The sequence below is a fragment of the Cynocephalus volans genome, chromosome 5 (assembly GCF_027409185.1).
Source record: "Cynocephalus volans isolate mCynVol1 chromosome 5, mCynVol1.pri, whole genome shotgun sequence".
Classification (NCBI taxonomy): Eukaryota; Metazoa; Chordata; class Mammalia; order Dermoptera; family Cynocephalidae; genus Cynocephalus; species Cynocephalus volans.
The window spans coordinates 52,395,802-52,422,813 of NC_084464.1; the positions used below are offsets into that span (position 1 = coordinate 52,395,802).

A 27,012-nucleotide genomic window follows, 5' to 3' on the forward strand; every position below is an offset into this window, starting at 1 on the left:
CATAGATTGTGTCAAAGACGGGAAGTGGGCGTGGCTGCAGGGGACGCCTGCGCAGTGCTCCTCCAAGGGGGGTGGGGCGAGCCCGGAGGTGGCTTTAGGGGGCGTGGCCTCTGAGGCGCCTGCGCGGAGGCGGTTGGAGGGAGGCCCGATTCCCCTTTGTTCGGGTTCGCCATTTTACAAAGCAGCGGCAGTGGCGGCGGCAACGGCGGCTGGAGCCTCTGATTGGGTTTCGGGGTCCGGTACTGGAGCCAATCAGCGCGGGCAGCGAACCGGGGGAGCGAGGCACGGTGAGTGTGAGGAGCCAATATCCAGCGGCCCAGAGCCGGCCCCAGCGCCCCGATTGGCGGGTCTCGCTGACCACTCAGGAGAGGCCCAGCCGCCCGTCGAGCCCGGGGAGTCGAGCTTAACCTACCCGAGCGGGGTGGCCGGCGGCCCCGGCCCCTAGCCGGAGAGTGCCCCGGGGCACTCCCGGCCAAGGCCTGCAGGGGCCGCCCCGTGCGGGGATGGCGCCCCAGGAGCGGGCATCTCGGACTCCTGATCTTTGCAGGGTGCCAGTCGGGGATGTGGCCCCTTTTCCCCGACCCGTAGGTCCAGGTTCTCAGGCCCCAGGCTCGGGGGTGGTGGGTTTGCCTGGCACAAATGCCCTTACGCTGAGGTGCACACACGAGCCTCAGGCTTCCTTAGTTTCCTCCTGGTTGTTCTGGCCTCACACGTAAACTCGCCTTTGCAGTCTCCAAGCTTCGGGACGGGAAATTTCCTCCCTCGGGGCCCGCGCCCCCCAGCCTTCCGTGCGCCGGGTCCGTCTGCAGTCCCTCTGGGTCGGCAGGGACGCCTGAGGCAGACGTGCGCCGCGGCCGAGGGCCCCGAGCGCGGCGGGCGGGCAGAGGGGGCCGGCCCGCCCCCGCGCCTCGGAGGACTGCGGGCTTGCCCCCGCCGGCTCCCTGGTCGGGGGAGGGGTACGTTAGTTCGCCCACTCTCTCTGCCCCGGCGCGCCCCTCCTCCCGGCCCGCTCGGCCCCGCTCTCCGGCCCGGCGCCGTTACCACCCCTTTTGGCTCGTCATTTCCTCTCCTCCCCGCCCGGCTCTCCGGGGCAGAACCGCACACCTCCGTCCTGGAGCCCAACCAAGCGGTCTTCCTTCTTCCCCGGGCTGTAAGGCCAGCCCATTCGGTGCCTGGAACCTCAGTCTTGGAAGACTGATAGACGTGCGCATTCTTTTTCCCCATGACTGCACAACTTGCTCTTCTTAGTATTAGTCTTAGGTGTTGCTCCTTCCGTGATTTCCCCCTCCCTTGGAAATGCACTAGTGCTTTTTTTTCTTTCACCTTTTATTGTCACTTTGAACGTGTCAGACTTGACTTAGCTCAGTCCACACATCTCTTGGTTTGTTTTCTAATCCCATGTTTAGAAATTTAACAGAGTGTTGTGGGGGGTTTGGGGGGGTGGGAGGAAATTTCCGTTGGGAACCAATTATCGAGAGCAGTTAGTGTATACCAGGCATCGTATATGTGCTAGGGAGGAGTGAGTAGAGGTAAATAAGAACCATTCCCTGCCTGGCGAAGATTGACGGGTGATCAGCTAATTAATACCTAACTCGGTGAAAGTCTTTTCTGTCATCGCCACACTTGATTGGCCTTGAAGGATGATGGGATTTCTTTAAACAGGAAAGAATGGGAGAGCAGTGCTGCCAGAGAGAAAAGCGTGTGCTGAGGCACCAACTTTTGCTGTGTGTTTGAGGCGTAAAGAGCATAGGGAAGCAGGTAGCTGTAATGACAGTTTAGGCGGGAAAGCCCAGTTGGTAACAACGCTTGTATATCTTGCTAAGGAATTTTTCAGAAGCAGTTATTTTGTCTGGTTCAGGTAGAAGGGATCTAGAACTCATTTTTTCCCAAGATTGAAAAAACAAGTTCTGGCTTGTGGGTTCTGTCCCATAATAGTAGCCGACTTCTTTTAGGGAAGAAAAGGTTTTTTCTGGTAGTACTCTAAAAATTATTTTTACTCATGCGAAGTATCACGTGAAGTATTCCTGGCAATAGAGTAGGTCTTCAATATATGGTGCCTGTTTTTTAAATCACATTGACTAAGGTCATGCAGTGAATGGGTTTCAGAAAACTCCTAGTCCAGTACTCTTTCCACTATAAAAACTTTGGGGACAGTTTTTGTTTTTACTTTGTAGAATGAGTTTTTCTGTCTTTAAGTTATTTTCTAAATTCATTTAATCCTTACATCATCCACATCAATAGATGGGGCAGTGTAGCTTAGATATTTTTTAAAACATTTATATTTGCCTTTCGAGTAGATGTTTTAACCTTGGTATTTAAAAATGGGTACATCTGGTCACTTCAAAACCACCAAATACTTTTCCTAGACATCTTTGTAAAAGGCTTTTTTTTTTTTTTTTTTTGCTAAACACCTCTAGAGCCTCCACCTGTCTGCAGAACTTTTTTGCCTGACATTTTGAGAGACAGTAGTGTGGCCTCTAGCTTTCTCTGGACATGGGGCCTTTTAGTCTGCTGTTCCTATGCTGAAATTTTTCTGTCCATGTTTTTATGCTCTCTTCATTTGAAGTAATTCACCCCCTCCCACATCATGTACAAGTAATTTTTCTGTCCACGTTTTTATGCTCTCTTCATTTGAAGTAATTCACCCCCTCCCACGTCATGTACAAGTAGTTTATATTCTTCTCACACTTAAGACCAGTTCAGATGGCACCTTTCCTTCATTTATCCCCAGCTGGAAGAAATCTTTGTCCTTTATTACTTTGTTTTACTTTATTTCTTTCACATTACTTTGTTTCTCTCTTAGGATTTCAGTACAGGTTTTTACTCCTTACTAAATTTAAATAATCTGAAGTTAGGGTCTTCATCAGAATTTTCTTTTTATTTCTAAAACCTGTAGACAAGTGTCTGTCCATGATACATCATCAGTGGAGAGAAGGAGCAAATTAGGAAGCTCCAATCCAGAAACCTCTGTAGGATGAGGGGGAAGCTGGACAGGCCTTTGTTGTCTAGTCTAGTTTTCTATCAAACAGGGGTCAGGATCCATTTGTTCAGTTGTAACATAAATTTAGTGGACCAATGCTCATTTTTTTAATAATAAAATAGAAAATATCACAGCATATTTTATGTTGTATAAGGATAAATATTAATGAAACTTTTGTTTTAGTTACATGTTTTATATGTTACATGTGCACTGAATTGCAATATGAAATAGGTTTCTTACTGTGGGTTGTGGTCAAAAACAGTAGAAAGCTACTGTTCTAGTCTTTGCCCGGTAGTAATTGTCAAATATGGTAATCTGGGGCTTTTCATATGCTTATAGTTGAGTTTTTGGAAATTTTAGCTTTAGAATGTGTGTAGGTCCACATAGAATGGGTTCCTAGTTGTTGGCTAAATTTCAGCTTCTGCACCTTCAAATGGCAGAGAGGAGATGCTCTAAAGAGAAAATTTTCATGCTAGCCAGCATAAACACATACCCTTATTCTTTCTCTTTCTCTCTTGTTGGGGAAAAAACATCCAAAATTTTGTGTTAGGAGCAAGAGCTAGACAAACTAAATCTGGCTGACTTAATTTTGTCATAATCTTGGGTAGAAAATCACTTGAGGAAAGACAGTATGTCAGATTGTATTGCAATTCTGCTAACTGAAAGCTCACTGTAGTAGGAACATAGGGCTTCACTGAAGCCAGTTGCTTATAGCATTCACCATTAGAAGTCTCAATATCATGCTCCAAGCTAAATCACTCCCTCATTAATGTGAGGGAGAATTGCTACTAGATTTCAAGCTGTGTCCTTTTTTACCCATCAAAATATAGTGGATTTAAATGTTCTTAAATTAGTTCATTTGTATTTAAGAAGAATATCTGTGATGTTATTTTTATTAGTCATTCCCCTGTGCTTCAAGTTATTTTTTAGTCTTGTAAGATGAAATTTCTGGCAATTAGTCAAGGAAAAATCTCATATAAGAGTATGTGTGGCTGGTTAGAGTGCATCAAGGACAAGATGAGTAGAAAGGTTGCTACTTGCTTCCTCGGGTCATTGCCCACCTGTCTAGAGACCAGCTCTTTCTGGGTGATTAGTTGCCTAGCATCAAGGCGAGCCACCACTGACTTGAAGATATCTGTAGTGATGGACATATTCATCACAGACCTCTCCAGTGCTGGTGAATATGTGAGGAAGCTGGCTAGCATCAGGCCAGAAAAGAATGTGCAGTGTGATGTTGACATTCTGTAAATCTTTGTTAACAGTGATGACTGGCACATTATGTGGTCGAGAGCAGCAGTCATAGATAATTCGTTTCTGTAGCCAAGGGATGAGAAAGTGAGTCTCTTCCTCTACCACAATGTCTAGCACTCCATGGAACCGGTCAAAGATGACAGTTCTGTGCCAGCATCCACATTATATAAGGCAGCATTCACCACACCTCCTGCAATGGCTAAGGCCAGGCTGAACTTGCCAATAGACTCAAACACTTTGGTGGCCATATTTCTTTCTGCTGGACCCACTCACACCTGCTTCGACTCTGACCAAGTGGAAGCCAAACAGGTGACTCACAGGAAGTGGAGAGCACCAGATTTGTGGTGGAAAAGGCTGAGCATCAAAAGGAGACAGCCGTCATTTCTGCTGAGGGCATCTCCAAGACAGTAGAGCTGATCACCAACTCCCTGGCCGCTGCCTGTGACTGCCTAATTGAGCTGTGCAAGCTGGAAGCCGCAGAAGACATGACACTCCAGCCCTCGTGGTCTCGGAGAGTCATCTACCTACTGGCGGGGCAGTCTGTGCTCCTCCAGCTGCCCCAGTGAGGGCCCGCCCTCCTTGTACCTCCTGGGCCATAGTCCCTATGATTCCTCACACAGCCTTCCTTCTGACCCCAGCCCAGAAATCAATGTGAAATTTCATGATCGGCTTAAAGTGAAGGAAATAAAAGTAAAATCACTTCAGATCTCTAATTACTCAGTTGCTCAAATCAAATGAATCTCTTTAATTCTACTCACGTCTGTTCACTTTTTTATCCACCTCCCGACCAAAAATTTCCAAGTGTCTGTGCCAGCTGGCTTTGGGTTGCACTTTGGGGCCTGCTGGAGCTCCAGCCTAGGCACTGGCAATTGGCAGATCAGCAGTAGTACAGTGTGTGCGATGGATTGGGGAGCACAGTTGTCAGCCTGAGTATTGCTTTTATCCTGCCATTTATTGAAGATTTGAGGATAATGGCACACAGCTGAACTGAGAAAGCAGGCCTTGATTTTTCAAGTGGCTCCTACACAGACACAGCTGAAGAGAGGTGCTGGGAGGATCAGAGAGGACGTGATCTGTCTCTTACCATAAGGCTGATTAACTGTGCAACCAACAAAAGCCTGCCTGTATGAGTGGCATGATTGAAGAATCTGCCCCTGTTGAGGTGGGTGGGCTTGATTTTGCTGGCCTGCCCCAGGTCCTAAAGCTGGGATGGACTTGGATAGTGAGAGGAGGCCTGGACCAAGATGTGAGTCCTGTTGAAGACTTCCTCTCCACCTTGGTCCCTCTCAAATACCCAGTGGAATTCTAGCTTGAAGGATTGCATCCTGCTGGGGCAGAGCTTGCCTGCATTCCTGATTCCCTTATTCAGAGACTTCCTTTCTCGAGGGCTCTGTGCCTGTGCTATGAAGGAAACAGCCATGGAAAGAAAATAAATTTGTGTAAATTGTTGTCACTAAAGGACACCCAGACCTTCTAGCTCAAAAAAAAAAAAAGAAAATCTCGTGTAGGAAGGGGACTTGGGGTGGGGGATATGTTAAAATATAGAGGACATTGCTTTAATGGTCCTTATTTTTTACATCAACTTTATTGAGATATAGTTTAGACACAAAGTATAATCGTTTCAGGTGTACATTTTGATGAGTTTTGACACATTTATATACCTGTGCAACCACCACCGCAATGAAGATAGAAAACATTTTCATCACTCCAGAAAATGTTTCTAATGTTTCATCCCAATCTCCCTCTTTCTCATTTCCATCCGTTCTCCAGTCCCAAGAAGCCACTGATCTGTTTTCTGTTTCTAGATTACTATTGTCTTCTCAGGATATCTTGTAAATGGATCATACTTATTCTTTTATATCATCACCTTAAATTTATTAGAGACAAGATAGAAATTAGGAAAGCCTCCGTAATAGAGCCACTTAGTCCGACTGAAAACCTGGTTGTCTGTGCTATACCCATAATCTCTCAGAAACTTAGTCAACCAATTCAGAAGATACTGGTATAAAAATCAGAAACCAATTGGTCAGCACACAGTGAAAAATAACTATCAAGTTTATTTGTGTTGCTGATCATATTTGCTTCCAGGTTGGCCAGTCTATATGTAAATCCAATTATAGCTAGAAATTTGCATGGTGAGCATTCTGTTATGCAAGGGCAGTGATTTGGAGAACCATATGGCCACAAGCCATCATGCTGTCACAGTGATTTCTGGGGTGGGGACAGAAGGAAGGTTGTGTGAGGAATCATAGGGGCAATGGCCTAGGAGGTGCAGGGAGGGTGGGTCCCTCACTGGAACAGCTGGAGGAGGACCACAGACTGCTCTTCCCGTAGATAGGTGATGTTCAAAATAATACCAGTGATGGGGTGGAAAGTGGATGAGATATATGTAAAATAAGTTTGGCCATGTTGTTGAAGTTGGGTGATGTGTATGAAAGCTTATTATGGTGTTCTCCCTACTTTGTGTATACAGTCATGTGCCGCACAACATTTCAGTTAAGGATGGACCTCATGTGTGATGGTCTATAAATACCATATAGCCTACATATGTAGTAGGGTATATCATCTGGGTTTGTTTAAATACACTCCATGATGTTTGTATAAGGATGAAGTTGCCTAATAATACATTTCTCAGAATATATCCCCTTTGTTAAGCTATGTATGACTGCACCAGGGTCCTTCAAAAAGGTCATGGAAAGAATCGTACTATCTTTTTTTTTTTTTTTTTTTTGGTGGCTGGCCAGAATGGAGAGGATTCACATTATCTTTTAATTCTGTTTTTCCACAGACTTTTTGAAGGACCCTCATATTTGAAAACTTCCATAATAAAAAGTTAAAATTATACAAAATAAGGATGGGACATTCGTAGGCATTCAAATTCAAGACTTGGGAATGTCTTAAGTTCTTTTTAGAGAAAACCATAACCTCAGTATGTCATTTCAAAATTTTTTCTTATACATAATGTGTAAGTATTATGGTTGTTGTTAGTGTAATTACTTTTTATTCTTTGCTCTGGATCAAAATGCAAACTCCTAAACCTTTGCTAGAGCTTTCTTGCTTAGCAATAGTTAATAGAGAATTTGATGAGCAAAATGTTTCACTTCAGGTCTGGGGTTAAACCACTTACTAAAATAAACCGTGAAGTTTTAAATTGCTAACCATATATAGCGGACTAGAGTAACATGTTTGGTGGACAGTAAATATGTGTTGAAAATTAAAGAAACTTTATTCTCTAAAGTATATGTGCAGACCTGAGAATCAGTGTTAAACAGGCCTTGTAACAAAGCAATATTGTAGCTTAATGAGTATTTCTAAGGTGCAGTTGTTGCTCTAGTTGTATTGAAAGGTAAAGTTGCCAATAAGAAGTGACTAATAGCATTTTTTTAGATGTGTGAAAATAATATTATGATATTGTTGTGATTGTGCCATGTAATTCTAGTTAACAATGATACTAAATATAAACATTTCATATTCTCTCATTCTGTTTTCTTGCTAATAAATTACAGTTGTAACTTATCAAAGCTTTCTGGCAGGGCCTGTATTGACAGTCTCATTTCAGTTTCTTTTCCACCCTTTCTAACAGGAGTGCATCTTGGCATTCTGCAGAGTGAAGCTCACTGTGAATAGGATTCTAACTCAGAAGGACCATGGAGCAGTATACAGCAAACAGCAATAGTTCAACGGAGCAGATTGTTGTGCAAGCCGGACAGATTCAGCAACAGGTATGGAAATAAAATTGCTTTAAACTCTACAGTGATAATACTGGAAATAGCACCACTCAATTGGTTGGTATATCACTCTGGGGAATTATTTGAGTGGTGCTAGATCTTATGAAACATTGTGCTGACGTGCCATATCCAGTCCTTGACTATTTAGAATCTACTCTTCATGGGAACCCGATTTAATGGTAAATTTCCCCTTTCATCTTTTTAAAAGTCAAAACACCTAATCTGTTTTTCAGATGGAAATTTGGAGCTTTGGTTTTTTCTGGATTCACTTTGGTTGTTTTTCTTCTTGTTGGATTTAACTTGTAATTCAGTAGGGATTTGGCCACAGAGATAGCTTCCAAGAAATCCATTGCTCTTTGATTTGGTCCATGAGAGTGCTTATTCTAAAGAGCTCTTAGTTTAACATTAGGATAACATTTAAACAGTCACTTTAATGAATAAGCACATATTAGAAGGGAGTTCTCTGCTGCTGGCTTATTCCAAATTAAGATACATTGTTTTCTTGAATTTATACACAGATTACATTTACAGATGCCTTATACCTGGGTTTATTTTAATAAAACTTCACTTTTTTCTACCCCTAGAAGAAAAGAAATTTATTTTGCTTCAATTTGACGTTTGGCCAAGATTGATATTTTGGGAATGTTTTGTTTTTGAAGTGGAATTTAGCTAATATAGAAAAGTGGTTAGGGAGGGCAAAGGAAGTATTAGTGATGAGTTGTTCCAATCTAATGATCAAAGGAAGGAGCTACTCTTGATTAAAAGAGATTAATTATTTAAACACCGTGCTAGCCTTCCCTTCCACTTAGCTGCTATGGCTCTGACAGCTTCCTTCAACTGCCTTCTTAGAGAAGGGGATTCCAAAAGTGCCTTCCGTTCAGACCAGTGCCCTGGTGCATGAATTTCTGTTCTATCAGAATATAAAAATAAAGTTGGATCACTGAAAACATTGCTTTTCAGGTAGTCCAGTTGGGTGGAAGTATAAGAGCACTGACCTCATGAAGATGATTTTGGTTCACAATGATGATTTGATTCATTCTTCCTTTCCTGGTGATTGCATGTAAGCCCCGGAAATTCTTTATTGAAGCTTCAAGTCTGTTAAAACATTGTAATTTTGTTCTTGTGAACTCATATGAGGAAATGAAAAGAGCATTAAAATAACTGTGTAAGTAGGAGGATCAAATTCCTACTTCTGAAGGGAAATACTACATTACAAATTTTTTTTTTTTTTAAAGATGACCGGTAAGGGGATCTTAACCGTTGACTTGGTGTTGTCAGCACCACGCTCACCCAGTGAGCAACCGGCCATCCCTATATGGGATCTGAACCCATGGCCTTGGTGTTATCAGCACCACACTCTCCCGAGTGAGCCATGGGCCGGCCCAAAATTTTTGTTTTAATGACGACAACTGTTTTGACTTTTTTGAGTCATGGGAATGTGTTTTGAAGTCCACTCTGGGGTGAAAGGGCCAACACCTTTGATCCTGCTACCTTCAACAAAACAGCTTCAGTGTAGGGAGTCTATATGTTTTAAAAGTTCTTTGTAGGGTGAGACTTTTGAAAGAAGACGTCCCTTCCTCTCCCACAAGAGGTAAGGTGATCTCATGCCTTAAACTATACATTTCCTTCCTGACACATTTCAAGCTCTTCCTGTTCCTGTTCTCAGCAGCAGGGTGGTGTCACTGCTGTCCAGTTGCAGACTGAGGCCCAGGTGGCATCCGCCTCAGGCCAGCAAGTCCAGACCCTCCAGGTAGTGGTGCCCTCTCTGATTCTCTGTGAGCACTGCATGAACTTCTTCTCTTCTCATGTCTGGTGCTGTTTGTGTTAGGATCTCAAATATGAATGACAAAGTCAGTTGCATGTCTGATACTGCTAACTTGTCTTTGAGGCTTATAAGATGCCAGTTTACTAATGTGTTATGCCAAATCATGTAGTAACCCTTGCATCAATTTTCTGAAAACTACTTTTGGCTATGTTGTTTCTTTGAGAATACCTGAAAAAGAAAAAGTATAAGTGACAGGGAGAAATTCTTCAGAGCAGCACTAGAACTTATTCATAGTTCAAACTCTGTAGTCCAGTTTCATGGTAAAATTTCATGAATTGCATTACAGTGGAGAAGGAAATAGATATACAGGTATATGTATATACACACACAAACTAACTGAACTACACTATGCTTTATTTTCATTAAAAGGGCAACAACAAAATAATCATTGTACTTGGCAATGTTTATCTATGTACTGAATCTTGTTAATCTCTTATTAACTGCTGTTTATTCACTACCTTTCCTGGAGAAATAGTGACCTGTCTTATTACTAGATCTGTAAAGATTACCCCATTTACCTCTTAGTTGGGCAGGGGTGGGATATACTTTCTATAAGTCTTGGGTGTTAGAGCCACTGTAAGAAATCTTAACCAGTATAATTATTTAACATTATGGTCAAGTTAAGTATCCTAAACTGGGGTCATAATTTGGCCAGTTCCTGTATGAAAATAGGATTAAGAGTACTAGTCTTCTCTGTGTCTGTAGATTCTCAAAAATGACCATATTTTTGAGAAATTGGTAAGATTTGGGTGCCTTACCCTTTTTCCTGTATTGAATTGGAAATGGTTCATAGTAGGATCCAGAATGTAGAACTGACATCTCACTTTTCTTAGTGCTTCTAAGCATCCTGCAGTTAACTACCACTTATTGTAATCATTTTTAACCCTTTCAGTTCCCCCACACCCCTGCCACCAATAGTGTTTGGTGGTGATATATAGCCAATTCTGAACATAAATTAGTCTAAAAGAAGCTGAGTTTGTAGGTACTCCTGAACTGTATTAGAACTTCAAGAGCTCAACAGCTTTATGTTTTCCATGCTTGCTTCATCGTATTGATACATAAAACAGTATTTTGGATTGTCATTAACCACTCGTGGAATGGGAATGTAACATGCTCTTAACTGTATGGCTTCTTGTCTGATGCATGTGTCCTTGTAATCATTCGTATGTTGTAAATGCAGTGGGCTCTTTGGAGTTTCAAATCGTTTATCACGTGCACATATAGAATGTCAATAGGGGAAGAAATTAAGGTGGTGGATAGCCAGAAAATTATTAATAGTTGTGTCTTAAGACTTGTATTTTCTACTTATACAGATTTTATTTAAAAGAAATGGAAACACTTTATGAAAATATGGAAACCTTTCCTCTAGGGGTCTCATTATTTTTCAAGAATTTTAAATAGTTCTTTCAGTTATTCATGCAGTAAGTATTCTGAGAACTCTTTCCTGATACAGCATATGCAAGCATTGGTGTAGCAAAAGGAATTTGATTGGAATGGGGAAATAAGAGAAGGAAAGAGCATGAGAAAATCAGGTTGTAAAATCCGTTAAAGTAAAGTGGAAGTTTCAGCAGTTTTACAAACCTAGGATTTGAATGTTCCTGGTGATTTTGATGTGGTGGTGGTGGTGGTGGTGGTGGTGGTGGTGGTGGTAGGAGGGCCTTACTGTCTAACCTACTCATCTAGGACAAATTGATTCTTTAACTAATTACTGTTATTTGAACGTACTTTCACTGGCATTGAGTGAATATTTTAGTCATATGAATATCTTTTGATATCCTTTTGTTCTGTACAAATAATCTGAAAATGAAAGTTTTGGGTGTTTAGCTATTCTGTTGATCATTCTAGTTCACTGATAAAGTGGCTTGTGTTTTGGCTTCTAGAAAGCATTCTATTAGATATTTTTATATTGGGACTCAAGATGCAACAGAGCATTTGCGGTGACCTGGTTTCTAGAGTATCCATTTACTCATAGAAACTTGAAAGTTGGGAATTTTTTTGTATATTCGACTGCTCTGTGTAATTTTAATATTTGTCATTGCTTCTGATAAAGCTAAAATAACTAGGCAGATATTGTAGAGTCCGGTGTAAGGAACTCCACCACAGAGATTGCCAACTGACCAGAAAATATTCCTAGGAAGTCTTTAGTAATGGGCTCTTTAAACAACAAACTTATTTAGAATTCTCAGAGTGAGGTGAAGAGGGTAAAAGTTGTACGTTATGTTTTTGTTTGAGAGACTGTAGGGGAAAAGGGTCCTCTACATAAGCTTCCAGAGTTGCTTGCTACTCAGCCTCCTGGAGTCATTGCTGGGTACAGTTTGCTTTTCTCCCTCCAGGTGATTTAGAATTTGCTGTCAACCACCATCACCACCATCACCTCTCTCTCCCATTGCCTCCTCTCCAGGCCTCACTAGAGATCATTCCCAGATACTGGTTTAAAAAAGCACATAGTCTTGATGTTTTGATTACAAGTTCATCATGGATTTAACCTGTGTTTGTTGATAAATGCTTTATATCTATTGAGACTTCCCAAAGACTCTGGATATACTCTGTTATATCTGACCTTAAAGTATTCAACTTGACATTTAGTCACAGATATCATAGATATTTGAAGAAAATAACTTGAGGACTTAAGACTTATTTTCTTAGTATCTCTCCTACCTTTTCCTTCTCTAGCCAGGCAGCAGAATAGTTCCAGTGATTGTCATTTGATAAAAAACCATTTTGTGTCTTATGTTATTTCATTGTTCTTATTTTATTCCATTCTAGGTCCAGGGGCAGCCATTAATGGTTCAGGTCAGTGGAGGCCAGTTAATCACATCAACTGGCCAACCCATCATGGTCCAGGCTGTCCCCGGTGGACAAGGTCAAACGATCATGCAAGTACCTGTATCTGGGACACAGGGTTTGCAGCAAGTAAGTGGTATGAAAAAAATGTTTAGACGGTATAACAGTACAGGCTTTTAAAGAATAGGTTGTTGCAAACTGATAATTGATGTTGCATTTAATTGCTTTCCTATCTCCCATTTTACATTTGGTCAGTTTTCCACCTTTGTCGTACCAGTGATGTAAAGTAGAACTTTGCAGAAATTGAACATCTCCAGTAAGGACTAAGATATTAGGTATGATATTGAATTGTTGTAAAGAAATAAAGAGATAGGCTGGCAGGTTAGCTCAGTTGGTTAGAGCACAGCCTTATAACATCAAGGTCATGGATTCAGATCCCTGTACTGGCCAGCTGCCAAGCAGAAAAAAAAAACACCAACACCAACAACAATAAGAATATAAAGAGATGAAAAACTAGTTTATAAAGTAATTCATCGATGTGACTTACATTGGCACTCTTGGGGCCTAAGGGAGGGAATCTATGGTCTGCTTTGGAAATTGGGGATTTTTGGTCAGAAATGTTATTCTTTTTATTTCTTTCCATATAATTTGTCATTTGAGTTATCTAGCAAGTAGCAAAAAATAAAATATTTCAATCCAAACCAATCACACACACCTAAAGCTGTACTTAGAGCAAAATTTATAGCCTTAAATACTTTATTTTAAAAGAAATAAAATAAGCGAATGACATTTTTCTTAGGAAATTAGAAAAAGAACAAAATGAGCAAAAAGTAGGTTAAAATTAATTAAGCAGAAAACTAACAAAAATGTAGAAAGGATAAATAATAGCTAGATTCTTTAAGTAAAGTTGACTTGAAAGACTGATAGAAAATCAGAAAACAAAAGTAACAAGACAAAAATATTAGAATAGATTAAAAGAGATATGTAGGAATTTTACATGTAACTCTGTGGCATCAAATTTTAAAATTAGGGACATTTATTATCAAGTTGGCAAAAATTAAAAGTGTCTATATCCACTGCCAGAATGGGTGTGGAGAAAAGGAAACACTTATTATTTTTGTTCATTTCAAATTGTAAAGTCATTTTGGAGAGGCATCTCACTATCTTTAAAATACATAAATCTTTTGATCTAGCAGTCCTACCTCTGAGAATCTGTCTTAAAGGAAGAAAAGCATCAATATGTAGGGAGAAATGTGCAAAGACATTTATAACAGCATTTTGCTAGCAAAAAAAAAATTTTGTAATCTGAATGTCCGTTAATAAGGGTAAGGAAATGGTTGAATTAATCATACTACATGGAAAATTATGTCATTGTTAAAAGATGAACTGTTGACTTGGGGGGGAATTAGTATTGTACTATTTTTAGTGAAAGTTTGTTTGCAGAGAAATAATATACTGTGTGATGTCATCTTTTGTAATTAATAACCCAGCCTCCACAGGTAGATATATTTATGAGCATAGAAAAGGGGGTGAGGGAGAACTATTAACTTTTTACTGTATATCTTTGTGTTGTATCAACAGCTATAGACGTCACATTGGTTTTTATAAGTTGGGGGGAAAAAATCAGCCATGATCACATTGCTTATAAATCATACTTATAATTTTTGCATAATCCCTTGTGTGTGTCTTTGTTTTGTTTTGTTTTGTTTTGCTTTTTGTGGCTGGCTGGTACAGGAATCCAAACTGTTGACTTTGGTGTTATAACACCACACTCTAACCAACTGAGCTAACCAGCCAGCCCTCCCTTGTGTGCTTTATGCAGAACTTTTGGCATAAATGTAGCATGTGTGTAGTTTCTTTGCCTTTTTTTCTTTGGTGTCTAGTCAGTAAGGGGGTCAGAACCCTTGACCTTAGTATTATCAACACTGCATTCTAACCAACTGAGCTAACTGGCCAGCCTACTTTTTAATTTAACTTATTTCTACATGGTTTTCTTAGTTGTCATTTTTAATTCTTTCATAATGTTCCGTCATTTTGATGAATTAGAATTTCTAATTTACAAAGTATATTTAAGGGTTTTTGTTTTATTTTTGTTTTTTGCTTTTGTAAGTAAAGTTACTGTAAACACATTGGGGCATAATAGTTTTATTTTTCAGTTGAATTCAGGGTAATTTCTTTGGAATGGGGATTTCTTGGTTAAAGGGTAAGAGCATTTTTAAGTCTATCAGCATATTTTACCGGGATAGAATTGTGGTTGGGACTAAAATATAGTTTCCACATTTCTCCATGCATAAATATGTGAGGCTTTGAGTGTATTTTCAGTGTGTGCTTTTCTCAGTTTCACACTGCTGTTTTGTTTTTGTCCTTCTCCTTGCCTCCTCTTCAGCCCCCCTTGCCACACCTTCTTCACTATTGATTAGAGACAGTGTGATGATAGCACTAGGAACAGTATACTGTGAGTGCAGTGAGCCAACTTTCATTCCCAGTTCTGCCGTTAAACAGCTTTCTGATCCCAGCCAGGTCATTTAATTGTCAGCTTTCTCATCCAAATACGCGGTTTATATCAGGCAATATAGCTAAGGTTCAGTCTAGCTCTAAATTCTGTTATTTTATTGTGGTTGTGGTTGTGTTGTTTGTTTTTTGGTTGTTTTGTTGTTGTTGTTGTTGTAAAGGACCTTGCAAGGGTTGTTTAAAGGGTTATTTCCCCACCTCCAGGTAGAACTGTAACTACTGTAAGTAATCAATCTGGAAAAATTATTTCTGCTATGGATATAAAGCTCTAGGTGAGATTCTCTAGCCTCCCTTAGAATGCTTAAGGCTTTAATTCCTTTCACATAACAGGTTGCTTCTTCTTAGTGTTCTTTGAATAGCCAGTTTTTAAAGAAGAGTACTTAATCTTTTTTGGATTTCATTCTCTGTTTTAGAATTCCAGTGAAGCCTATGCCCTCTAAGAAAAAGTACAAGTGTCCTATATACATGCAAAATTTTGTGTATGGTTTTAGGTTAAGATCCTTGGCCTGATACAGACAATGGAACTGGAGTAGAGAACCAGGAAATAGATGCAAGAATATTGGAAGCTGGTATAGCAAAATAGTATAACATATCATGAAGAAATGGCTCAAGAATGATACGGAAAAAGAAAATTGATTTCTACCTCATACTACGTACAAAAATACTTTTGCTAGATGGAGTAAAGCATTAAATGTAAAAAAGCATACTTGGAAACTTTAAAAGAAAATATAGGACTTTTATGCTATTGGGCAGAGCAGGGTTTCTTAAAGACATAAAGAAATTTTTTTGAGTACTTTAAAACTAGTATACATTGAAATACATTATAAATAAAGGTAAAAGGCAAGGTGCAGACTTGGAAAAGATATTTTTAATACATATAACTGGGTTTGTATCCAGAATATATAAATAATTTTTATGTTTTGATAGAAAAATAACAACTTAATAGAAAAATGGGCAAAGAATATGGATAGATGGAAGAGGAAACCCTAATACCCAATACAAACAGGTATTCCTTGCTGTCTGAAACTCAGGAATGAAGGAGATTGAGATAACCAGATAAATTTGTTTACTTATTTGTCAACACTTTCTAAGTGCCAGTTCTGGGCTATGTATTGGAAAAAGTGGTTAGAAAGACCTAGGCAGTCTATCCCCTAACAAAGGAGGATCCATAAATATCTCTAGGACTGGAGCCCATTGGCCTGATTTCCTTTTACCTGTCAACTGGTGAGCTCTGTGATAACCTAAGGCTCTAGGCATGTTCTTCTCTTCTCTCCAGATCAAGAGGGTCCTAGGTTGAAATTATAGAAGGAAAGCAACCTGGTTTTAAAAATCCATCTTTTTAGGGCCGAGCCCGTGGCGCACTCGGGAGTGTGCAGCGCTGGGAGCTCAGCGACGCTCCCGCCGCGGGTTCGGATCCTATATAGGACTGACCGGTGCACTCACTGGCTGAGAACCGGTCACGAAAAAGACAAAAAAAAAAAAAAAAAAAAAATCCATCTTTCTAAAAGTACCCTCCTTCCAAACTGAAAACTCTGTTGAAGCAACACTCAGATCAAAAATGTCTATTGATATAATGAAGTTAAAAAACTAACGAGAAGGGAAACGAGGGAGCCATAGGCAAAAACTTAATTTGATAGCTATGTATGAAATATTTTTCAAACTTCTTGCCAGTTTTCTGATAATGCTCCTAATAAAATGGCTATCGCCTTAAAACAAGAAAGAAAGTATATTTGGATAGCACGGGACCTCTTGGTTTTCATAATTGCTATCTGAGGCTTGGCTGTCCAAACCTAGGAATCAAATAGAAAATGCAAATTAACAAAAGATTGGCAAACATTAATGACAGTACTGAGTATTGGTGAGGGTATTGGAAACAGGAGTAGGAGAAATATAATGTTACATTGCCTTAGTTATCTATTGCTGCATAACAGATTATCCTAGAAGTTAGCAGCTTAAAACAACAAACATTTATTACGTGGTTTCTGTGGGTCAGGAACCCTGGCACAGCTTAGCTGGTCTTCTGACTCAATATCTCTCTTGAGGCCCTTGTCAAGGTGTTCACCTGGGCTATATATAGTCAGTTCAGCATTTGACTAGGGGAGAATATATTTCGAATATATATGTATCATCATCTTGTCTGTAAAAAGTATTTTACAATGTATTTTTAAATGAGCATGCTTTTAAAAATATATAACCGTGCCACTACTATCTTTAAAAACTGACACTGATTCCTTAATATTATCAGGTATCCAGATGGTGTTCAAAGTTTCCTGATTGTTTCGTAAATGAAAAATAAGTTATCTCTAGTTCAAAACTGAGAGCAGAACAGGACTTCTGTCCTTTGTCCTCTTCAGAACATTTTCTGCTTTCTAAAGAAATTTGGATAACTATAACCAAAGTAGAACCAGTGTCACTAGCCTTTCTTTTTGTGTTCTTTCCCTCAGATACAGTTGGTCCCGCCTGGACAGATCCAGATCCAGGGTGGGCAGGCTGTGCAGGTGCAGGGCCAGCAGGGTCAGACCCAGCAGATCATCATCCAGCAGCCCCAGACGGCTGTCACCGCTGGCCAGACCCAGGTAATTCCAGGAGCTCTGTCAACACAGGAATACAACTGATTTGGAAGGGTCAGACAACTGAGCCAAATCTTTCACATGTAGTAAAAATGGGGAAGAAAACCATCAAAAAAAATTTTTTAAAAAGGGCCACGTGGTTCTTTTCTTTGTCAGTGTGTTTGGAACCTATTGAATCGTGTTATTATTTATTTCCTACAGACGCAGCAGCAGATTGCTGTACAGGGGCAGCAAGTGGCACAGACTGCTGAAGGGCAGACCATCGTCTATCAGCCAGTTAATGCAGATGGCACCATTCTCCAGCAAGGTAAGTTTGCCCATAAGTCTCCCTGGGACTTCTTGAGGCATCGTTTTGTCCCTTGAGCAACTGACTGCTTCAGAATTTTTGTGGTGAATTCTACACAACAATATTTTTTGAACAACAAAAAAGATCTAGGTCTCTGTATTAGTTCGTTTTCTGTTGCTTACAACAGAATACCTGAAACTGGGTAATTTATAAGAAAACAAAATGTATTCCTTATTGTTTGGGAGGCTGGGAAATCCAAGGTCCAAGGGGCACATCTGGTGAGGTTCTTATTGGTGGGAACTCTCTACAGAGTCCTGTGGCAAGGCAGGCAATCACATGGTGAAGATGGCAAGAGTGCTTTTTATGTGCTCTCCTTATAAAGCCACCACTCCACACCCACGGTAACCCATTAATCCATAATGGATTAATCCATTCATGAGGGTGGGGCCCTCAAGATCCAGTCACCTCCTAAAGGTCTTATATTTCAACACTACCACATTGGTGGTCATTCTTCCACATCTGCTTTGGAGAGGGCAAACATTCAACCCATGTCAGTCTCCATTGATTGTTAGTTCCTTGTCACTATTACATGACAAACATTGATTCCATTTGTAGTAGTTCCTACAGTGGTTGTTAAAAGACTGGTTAGTCTTTAGGGATTATGGAAGCTTTTAATTCTTTTAAGGAAGAAATGTTTCTAAATAGAAGATTGGAAATACAAGATTTCTGTATTGGTTAAGCAAGAAATAGATCAGAAATTAAATTGTCATTTAGAATGCTGTTGCTGCATATGGTATTTTTGTGTTGTTTTTTTCTGGGTTACTCCATTGAAGGGCTTACTATATGCCTACTCTGTATACAGCACTTTACTAAGAAAGAAGAGTGCTCTTTTCAAAGAGTCTCTAGTTCATTAAAGGATACATATGAACAGATAAATATAATGCCGGGCCCTTATAGAAGAATGTTCTAGGAATAGATATCACACAAACAAGGGAGAAATGTGTTTGGCTTGGGAGGAGGAGTGCTTGAGTTGGACCTGAAGGCTTTTGAAAACATTTGTCAGATAGTTAAATTTAGAAAGGACATCTCAGTGTGATTCTGTGACTAATGGTTTGGCTTGTGATTAAAATTTTGCAGTATATAAGATCCAGAAAGTGCAGTAACCATGTGCTCTTCATACGACTCAGGAGAAGGCCTTAACTGGATTGAGCCCTGGCAAGAGCTCAAACACAGAACAGTGAACAAATCCTCAAGTGCGGCTGTTGATAGTTTGGGGACTTAGAATGCTTGATTGAATTTTAAGTTTTAGTCCTATGACTGACTCACTTTCAGTTTGGGATAAGTTTGTAAAATCTCTGTCCTGAAGCAGATTGTTCATCTGTACAAAAGGAGTGATTATAACAGTAGTCAGACTGAACCATAAAAGGGGAGACCTCCAAACTTTCTCACCTCCTATTGAAAACTTATTGGAAAGCCCAGGGAAATGTCCATTTCAAAGATAGATTTACTCAGAACTGGGGCCTAGATGGTTAATAGAATTTCAAAAATTGTGATTACTTGGATTATCTATAGCAGGCCACAGTGGGAGAGTATTTTTTCTCCCCTTACGTTTTTCAGTGTGTTTCTTCAGGGTGAATGAGTGTGTGCCAGATAGAAGAGGGACTAACTATGTTCCCTTCTTTCTGTTTTGTGTGCCTGTTTTTTGTTTGTTTTATGTTTTGTTTTCTTAAAGTTACAGTCCCTGTTTCAGGCATGATCACCATCCCAGCAGCCAGTTTGGCAGGAGCACAGATTGTTCAGACAGGAGCCAACACCAACACAACCAGCAGTGGGCAAGGGACTGTCACTGTGACGCTACCAGTGGCAGGCAATGTGGTCAATTCAGGAGGGATGGTCATGGTAAGAAAATTGATTCTTCAGGTTTCTGTTCTCATGTAATGTAGTTTCCATGTATATCTCTGTCTTTGAAAATTTCTTGAACTTGCAACTTGATGTCTCTCATAAAACTTGTTTATAGTGTTGGCCTCTTGGGATTGAGATCGATCCTTAGGGCACTTACAGTGATCTACTTTTATGGTAACATTATGACAAACAATAATTTATTCTGAGCACCTACTGTATGCCAGGGACTATTCTAGGTGCTGGAGATATAGGAATGGATAAACAGGTATAAATATCTGATTTTATGTAATACTATTCAGAATTCAAATAATGAAGGGAGGGGTAGGCCACTAATCTTTGAGAAGTGGAAAATATATTGCCCGTGGTGGATAAAACAAGAAATGAGCTAAAAATTAGAAAGGTTGTAATCAATAAAGAAATGAAAAAAATGTGTCATATAAATATATTGAGAAGATAGGGAAAGAGAGTTGGCTGCTGTGAGGGAAAGCTAGATCCTCATATGTCAAAACAGGATGTTAGTGCACAGTACCTAAAATGTATAAATTAAGAATGAGTAGTAGGAGTCCACACAGAGGTGGAGAAAGCTGCCAGAAGAATCCATATAATCATTCAAAGTGGTTGTGAAGGGTGTGGGTTATAGGACTCTCTGTTACTTGTTTCCTCATACATATAGTACAGTGCTTTGTTTATTTGTTTTCTTTGTTTTTCTAGAAGAATTAGGATGAATCCCATAGTAAGTTAACTATTTAATTAAATTATTTCTATAAATATAGGCATTCAGTACCACATGGTCAATCTGTACCTTTATTCTTTTGTGCTGTTTTATTGTCTTATGACTGCTGTTTCTGACCATTAGATGGCAGCAGACATACCTAGGGATTGGAGCCGTGAGTGGACTTGAATTTGGGCATGGATATGTCATTTCTGAGTGGCCCCTCAACCCCCTATGACCTAGTGATCTGGGATGTTTGTTTAAAGTTCAGACCTTTAGTATAAATGTTCTTCAGGGATCTGCATTTAACCAGATACCCCATGAAAGTTTTGTGTGTGTGACATTTAGAAGAAAATAGATTAACAGGGACCAAGAAACTGTTTTCTTTGTCCATAATCCATGCCACTAATAAACTCTGGTTTCCTCTTTACACAGATGGTGCCTGGCGCAGGCTCTGTACCTGCTATTCAAAGAATCCCTCTACCTGGAGCAGAGATGCTTGAAGAAGAGCCTCTCTATGTGAATGCCAAACAGTACCACCGTATTCTTAAGAGAAGGCAAGCCCGGGCCAAACTAGAGGCAGAAGGGAAAATTCCAAAGGAAAGAAGGGTGTGTATAACATTGGGAAGTACACAGGAAGAGAATAGCAGGGTTCTACTTTTGAAATTACTTTTGGTATGGTTTCTTTCCTTGAGTACCTTCCGAACAATTGAGGTTGGATACTTGTTATCTTTTGTAAGAATTAGCATTTGTTATTGCTGTATGCAGCTTCAAGTATAACAACAACAAAAAACAGTGGCTTAAACAAGATTTTATTTTTTTTTCTTACTTAAAAGAATTCCACATATAAATTGTCCTGGACTGGTAGCACATTTCTGTGGTTCTTAAGACCCATTCCCCTGTCTTACTGTTCTGTTGTTCTTAGTGTGCTTTTCATAGTCCAAGATAGCTGCTTGGGCTCCAGCCTAGGAGCAAAGAACAAGAAAGGCATCCTCTCTTTCAGGGAAACTTTCAAGAAGTTCCATACATCTCATTAGCTGTAATTTAGTTACCTGGTCACACTTACCTGCAAATAAAGCTAGGAAATGCAGTCTTTTTTTTACTGAGCAGCCATTTGCCCAACTAAAATTTGGTCTGTTATTAAAGCAAAATGGGAGGATATGTAGAGGAAGGGTAGGTAGTGATCTCTACTTTACTTTTTTTTTTAATTCACTTAGCATTCACATTGTTATGGTAGTTATATATGGTTAGCTGCTGTCTTACTCACTTACTAATGAAGTATTTTCTCCAGAGCTTTTTTCATAATTCAAAGTCATAGTTATCCCCTGTGGCTTTGATCACAGCTGTCTTAAACTTTTGAGGATGGAATTTGTGCACTGAATAACTATGCTGATTGTGGCTTGTAGTCAAATGGTTTTATTTCTCTTGTTTTAGAAATACCTGCATGAGTCTCGGCACCGTCATGCCATGGCACGGAAGCGTGGTGAAGGTGGACGATTTTTCTCTCCAAAGGTAAAGGATAGTCCCCATATGCAGGTGAGAAGACTTATACCCTTCGTTCTTCTCTTTATTGCCTTGTATTTTCTTGGTTTGAAGCCTTCAGCAGTGTCCTCTTGCTATTTTCACACTGAGGGACTAATCACACTCTGGAAACTGGATGCAACATCGTGTCTCTTAGGTTCTTTTTGGTCTTAATGCACTAAAAGTCTTTAATCAGTGGCCTTTTCTTCCCCCCTCATCTTTCCAAGTTATTACTATTAATTCCTTCTTGAAATTCTCAATTTTCTTAATTTTCAAGGAACAAGGTTTATTGTCTTTTAGTGTAATAGTAGTAGCTGCAGCAGCAGTTAACACTTGTGTCACAGACATTATGTTAAGCACTTTTATAAACATTTTTTTATTCATTGAATCTTTACAGCAACCTAAAGCCCCATGAGATGAGAATCATCTTCATTTTACAATTGAATCTAAGGGTTAGAGAGGTTAAATAATTTGCCTAAAGTAAAATACTTAATAAAGTGATGCAACTGAAATTCAAGCCTAGGTAGTATAATTCCAAAATTTACTCTAACTCTGTACTATACTGCCTCATACATGTAATTCCACTAATTCCACTCATACATGTAATTCCACAAATTTCTGAGTCAGTATATCCAAAACAGAACTCTTGATTTGTTTATTTCGCCTCTAAACCAGTTACTAAAGCTAGAACTGTCCAACACTTGAAGAAGTACTCTTGGTTTTATCTCTAAAATATAATTTGGATTGGTTTGTTTTTCTCCTCTTTTAGCAGATGTCAGCCTGGTCTAATCCTCTCCTTTTTGACTTGGATTAATAAAACAGCTGCCTAACTGGTCTCCCTTTTTAAAATATATATCGTATTACATCACTGTTCTGCTTAAGCTTCTTCAGCCCCAACCCTCTCCCATTTGTACTTGGACTGAAATCCAGAGTGCTTACTACCATGGCGATCAAGGCCATGCATGCTGTGGCTCCTGTCCACCTCTAGCTTCATATCCTCCTGCTTCTTGTTCTCTTTGCTCTTGCTCACTATTCATTGATCTGGCTCCTGCCTTTGTTCTTAAAATTTGCAGTCTGTAATGCTTTTCACTCTTATCTTTTTCGTGGCTATCTTATCTTGGTTTAAATCTGAGAGGCCATCCCTAGTCCACCCTATCCTGTATTATAGAAGGGTAGGTCTCTTCTATTTCAGTATTTCATATGACATCTTTCTTTTCTTTAGAGTGTAATAATAATCAAATTGTTTTATTTGTTTAATTGTTCAAGATTGTTTACCTCACTATGTAAGTTGTGTAGAGGACAGAGGATTGTTGTGTTCTTTGTTGTATTTATTGAACTTAGCATAGTGTCCAGTTCTGAATAAGCACTCAGTAAATGTTTATTGGGTTAATGGATTCCCCTTACTTACTTATATTTTATTCTATATGAACATCACATTCAACCTGCACTATTGCAGTATCCTCTAAATTGTTCTCCAGTCTTCTCTAATTGACCTTATGAAGTATTGCCAGATCCATCTTTAAATGATAGTGTGTTTCTTATCACGTCGATGTCCTGCTCAAGAATGCATGCTAGTTTCTCATTTCTTAACTGCATCAAATTTCAAAGTATTTCTTTTCTTTTTTTTTTTTCTTTTCTTTTTGAGGGGTGGAAGGGAGGCGCTGGCTGGTATGGGGATCCAAACCCTTGACTTTGGTGTTATCAACACCGCACTCTAACCAACTGAGCTAACTGGCAATCTGTGAATCTCAAACCATTACTGTATGACATCTTAGCAACTTTTGTCTCATACCCCTCTCAACAATCAGACTAGGTTTCCCCAGTGTCCCCACACATGAGCACTAACGACTCCTTTAGTGCTATTAGTCCTTACCTATAGTATGAGAGCCCCTCCTTTCTCATTGCTATTCATTCATATAGTGTGTGAGTGTAGACTGTCAGCTATAGCATTGTTCCAGGAACCATCCTCTCCTAATTCTGTGTGCTAACAATATGACCTCGGTCAAGTTACTTAGCCTCTTTTAGCCTGTTTCTTTATCTTTAAAGTGGAACACTGTTGGATACTTCACAGGAATGTTGTTTGGATTTCATGCAATAATCCACATTAGGCACGTACTTAGCACCATAAGCAACATATCTAGTGCATGGGGAGCACTTAGTAGATGTCAGTTATTGTTCTTGCTCATTGTTCAAGACCCAGCTGCATCCTTCCACCTCCAGAAATCTTTCAACTTTTGCCTACTGAGTCTTCAGAACCTTGGTATGGGGAAACTAAACATGTTTATTGTGGAGTGTTGTAAAAAGCTTCCAAGGACTGATCCTTGTCTTAAAACTGCAGGTCTTAAGTGAGAAGCAGCACACAGAGCTTAGTGGAAAGAAGATTAAATGGAAGCCAAGAGATTTGGGAGTAAGACCTCGCTGGACTCTAGACTAACTTTCTGACTCTAGTCCAAGCAAATCACTTTACCCATCCGGGCTTCAGGTTTATCTACAAAATGAGTGCGTTGAACTGTATCCATCCTAATGTTCTTTCCAGCCCTGCTAAGAACTCAGTATTTAAATGGGATGATCAGAAAATAGTGACACAAATATACAGCAAGACATCGTTTCTCAGGGTCTTTTTCTTAGCCACATGAATATGCTTAAGGGTAGAGCACAACACAGGGTACTCACGAAAGAGATGTAGTACACTATCAACTCCAGAGTGTTTGGTGATGGAGGGCCAGGCCAGGCTTTAAATACTTTAAAGAATAGGGTTTATTGTCTCTTTCCTAATGGGTCTGCATTTTAAACTGTGTATGCAGACTTAAATACTTTACAGGTTTGTGATTTACTTGGCAAAGTTGTGTGTATTCCCTTGGGGTTAAGTAGTGAGAGCCAGGAGTTCCCTGTGGCTTTGCAAAGGACTTCAAACATTATTATGTTGTCTTTTTCTCTAGGATCCAAACCAAGCTGATGATGAAGCAATGACACAGATCATCCGAGTGTCCTAACCCCTGGCTATGTGGTGGAGCTGATCAAGGTCATGTTCCTCGCCACTCTTTCCCACTGTTCCAGGAAATTGATCAACTCTTCCAATGGGACACTGACGATCACTTTCTGACCTTTTCTACAGGACAGAAACCACTTAGTTTTTAAAAGTGGTTCAGTATTATAATTGCAGCAATGTCTGGCAAATTGAAGTTGCAAGCCTCTGTGTAACTTTTTCAGGCAGAACTATTTCAGACTGTTGATGACATTGACATTTCATGGATTAGGATGATGCAAAGGGACACATGCCAGCCTGGCAGTACAGAAGCACTTACGTTGACTGGTGAAGTTAGCCAGCCACTTCAGCAGGGGAGAACAACCTTCTCTACCTAACCTGCAATCAGGGAAGCCACAGCCCACTTCTTCCCATGGAATCTAGACAGCATCCATCCCTCTGGTGGGGGATCTCAGGCTGACTAACTGAATAGACAGTTTGTATTCAGAGATGGCTTCCATGCAAGGAAGTTCCATTTTGTGATATGGAAACAATAAATTCTCTGAGGTACATTCATCTAATCTGTGGTAATAATAAGAATCTCTGTCTGCCCAGATGGTAGGTTGGATATCTTTGGACTCCAGCCAAGAAAAAGCTAATTCTGGGGATTGAGTGGTAAAAGATTCAAGCACTAAAAATACACATTGCTGAATCTCTTTTTTTTAGCTTTGACAAGTTGTAATCTGCTTGTTTCCCAGTGTTGACAGGTCATCTGGAACATAAGTTCTTGCTATAGCTACTTGTAATGCAATTTAGAGGGTATTGGACCTTGAGACTGCCCTTCCTAAGTAGAGAACAGAACTTTTCATCAGCGTGCTGAGGACATTTGTAGTAACATCTAAACAGAGAGCCAAACTAGAGAGTTTCAATCATAGGCTTTGTGACAGCATTTGGGGAATAGAAGAGTTCATGTGCATTTCAGCTTAGGAGGTGGGGGCAGAGAGAGTAGTATATATATCCCTGCGTTGTCATAGGGCATGATTCTCCAGTGGATGGATACCTGGGATTGGTCATTAAGATGAAGAGACTAATTCACATTTACACTAAAACCTTTTAATAAGCACTGAAAGGGAGAAGTCTGAGACATGGTTCTTGACAGTTTCTGGAAAGCACTGTTCAATCATGCCATCCTGGACATAGTTCAGGTTACCTGCCAGAGCTTGAGGTGGATTTTGGCTTCACTCATGCCACATTTTGTGCTGGCCCCAGAGAGTGAACATTCTCATTCTTCTCATGGCAGCTGATTCTTTTGTGCCAGTTTCCAATTTTTTTCCCCTTTCTCCATAGGCCTTGTACAGAAAGGTTTTCACATTGCATTCATAATGTAGAAATAATCTGCAGACTGGAAATAGAGATACCTGCAGGGTCAGGAACTGGGTCACAATTCCCCGGATGGGTTGTGCCTCAGAAATCGTATTTCTTTTCTAGATGTTGAACCCTTGGAGAACTAAAATGGTATTTCAGAAGAGTCAGCTTCCTTCTCTGGAAATAAGAAGGAAACCCAATAATTCTTCTGACTCTTTGACTTCACTGGAACTGTATTAAGACAGAAAAGTAATTATACCCTCTAAAGAAAACGTCACAAAGGGACATCATTGTAATGGTAAAAATAGACACACAGAGCTATGTGAAGGAAACAGGAATTGAAATATCTTTCTAGTTCTAGGAATCTAGTAGTCTGTCCTGGTTGCCAAATGTCAGAGGGGTTGACCCTTTGATAAGCTCACTAGGAACTTCTGGCTTTTCATGTGAGTTTCAGATATAACTTTATTCACTAAGTTCCAGGTTTTTCAGATGATAGATTACTAAAAAGAATGAGGAATTTATATCCCTTAGTTTAGGAATCTGAGATGCAGAATTCAGAATGAAATTCCCCAGACCTAATTTCTAGTGCTTAAGCCAGCAGTTTTAAAATGA

At 39.8% G+C, this 27,012-nt stretch overlaps 1 protein-coding gene and 1 pseudogene across 9 annotated transcripts; one reads left to right on the forward strand and one right to left on the reverse strand.

Annotated features, from left to right (window-relative positions):
• Positions 1-124: 124 nt before the first annotated feature.
• Positions 125-25,616, forward strand: NFYA (nuclear transcription factor Y subunit alpha). Of its 9 annotated transcripts, none has more exons than XM_063096497.1 (10): positions 125-287; positions 7,815-7,953; positions 9,626-9,712; positions 12,551-12,697; positions 17,524-17,655; positions 17,851-17,956; positions 19,668-19,834; positions 20,985-21,158; positions 21,984-22,061; positions 25,010-25,616. In XM_063096497.1, the coding sequence occupies exons 2-10, from the start codon at positions 7,879-7,881 to the stop codon at positions 25,061-25,063; spliced, it is 1,020 nt and encodes a 339-aa protein (XP_062952567.1). In that variant the 5' UTR covers positions 125-287; positions 7,815-7,878; the 3' UTR covers positions 25,064-25,616. The 9 variants fall into 9 exon arrangements, with proteins under 9 accessions (XP_062952567.1, XP_062952563.1, XP_062952565.1 ...); XM_063096493.1 differs by having other exon boundaries at positions 19,686-19,834; positions 21,984-22,085; XM_063096495.1 differs by having other exon boundaries at positions 9,626-9,709; positions 19,686-19,834; positions 21,984-22,085.
• LOC134379028 (prohibitin 1-like) lies at positions 3,940-4,479 on the reverse strand (annotated as a pseudogene).
• Positions 25,617-27,012: the final 1,396 nt, after the last annotated feature.

Coding starts and splice junctions, on each gene's coding strand:
- NFYA (XM_063096487.1), top strand. CDS start 7,879: ATGGAGCAGTATACAGCAAACAGCAATAGTTCAACGGAGCAGATTGTT. Junction 12,698..17,523: donor GGACACAGGGTTTGCAGCAA/GTAAGTGGTATG, acceptor TCTTTCCCTCAG/ATACAGTTGGTCCCGCCTGG. Junction 17,656..17,850: donor TCACCGCTGGCCAGACCCAG/GTAATTCCAGGA, acceptor TATTTCCTACAG/ACGCAGCAGCAGATTGCTGT.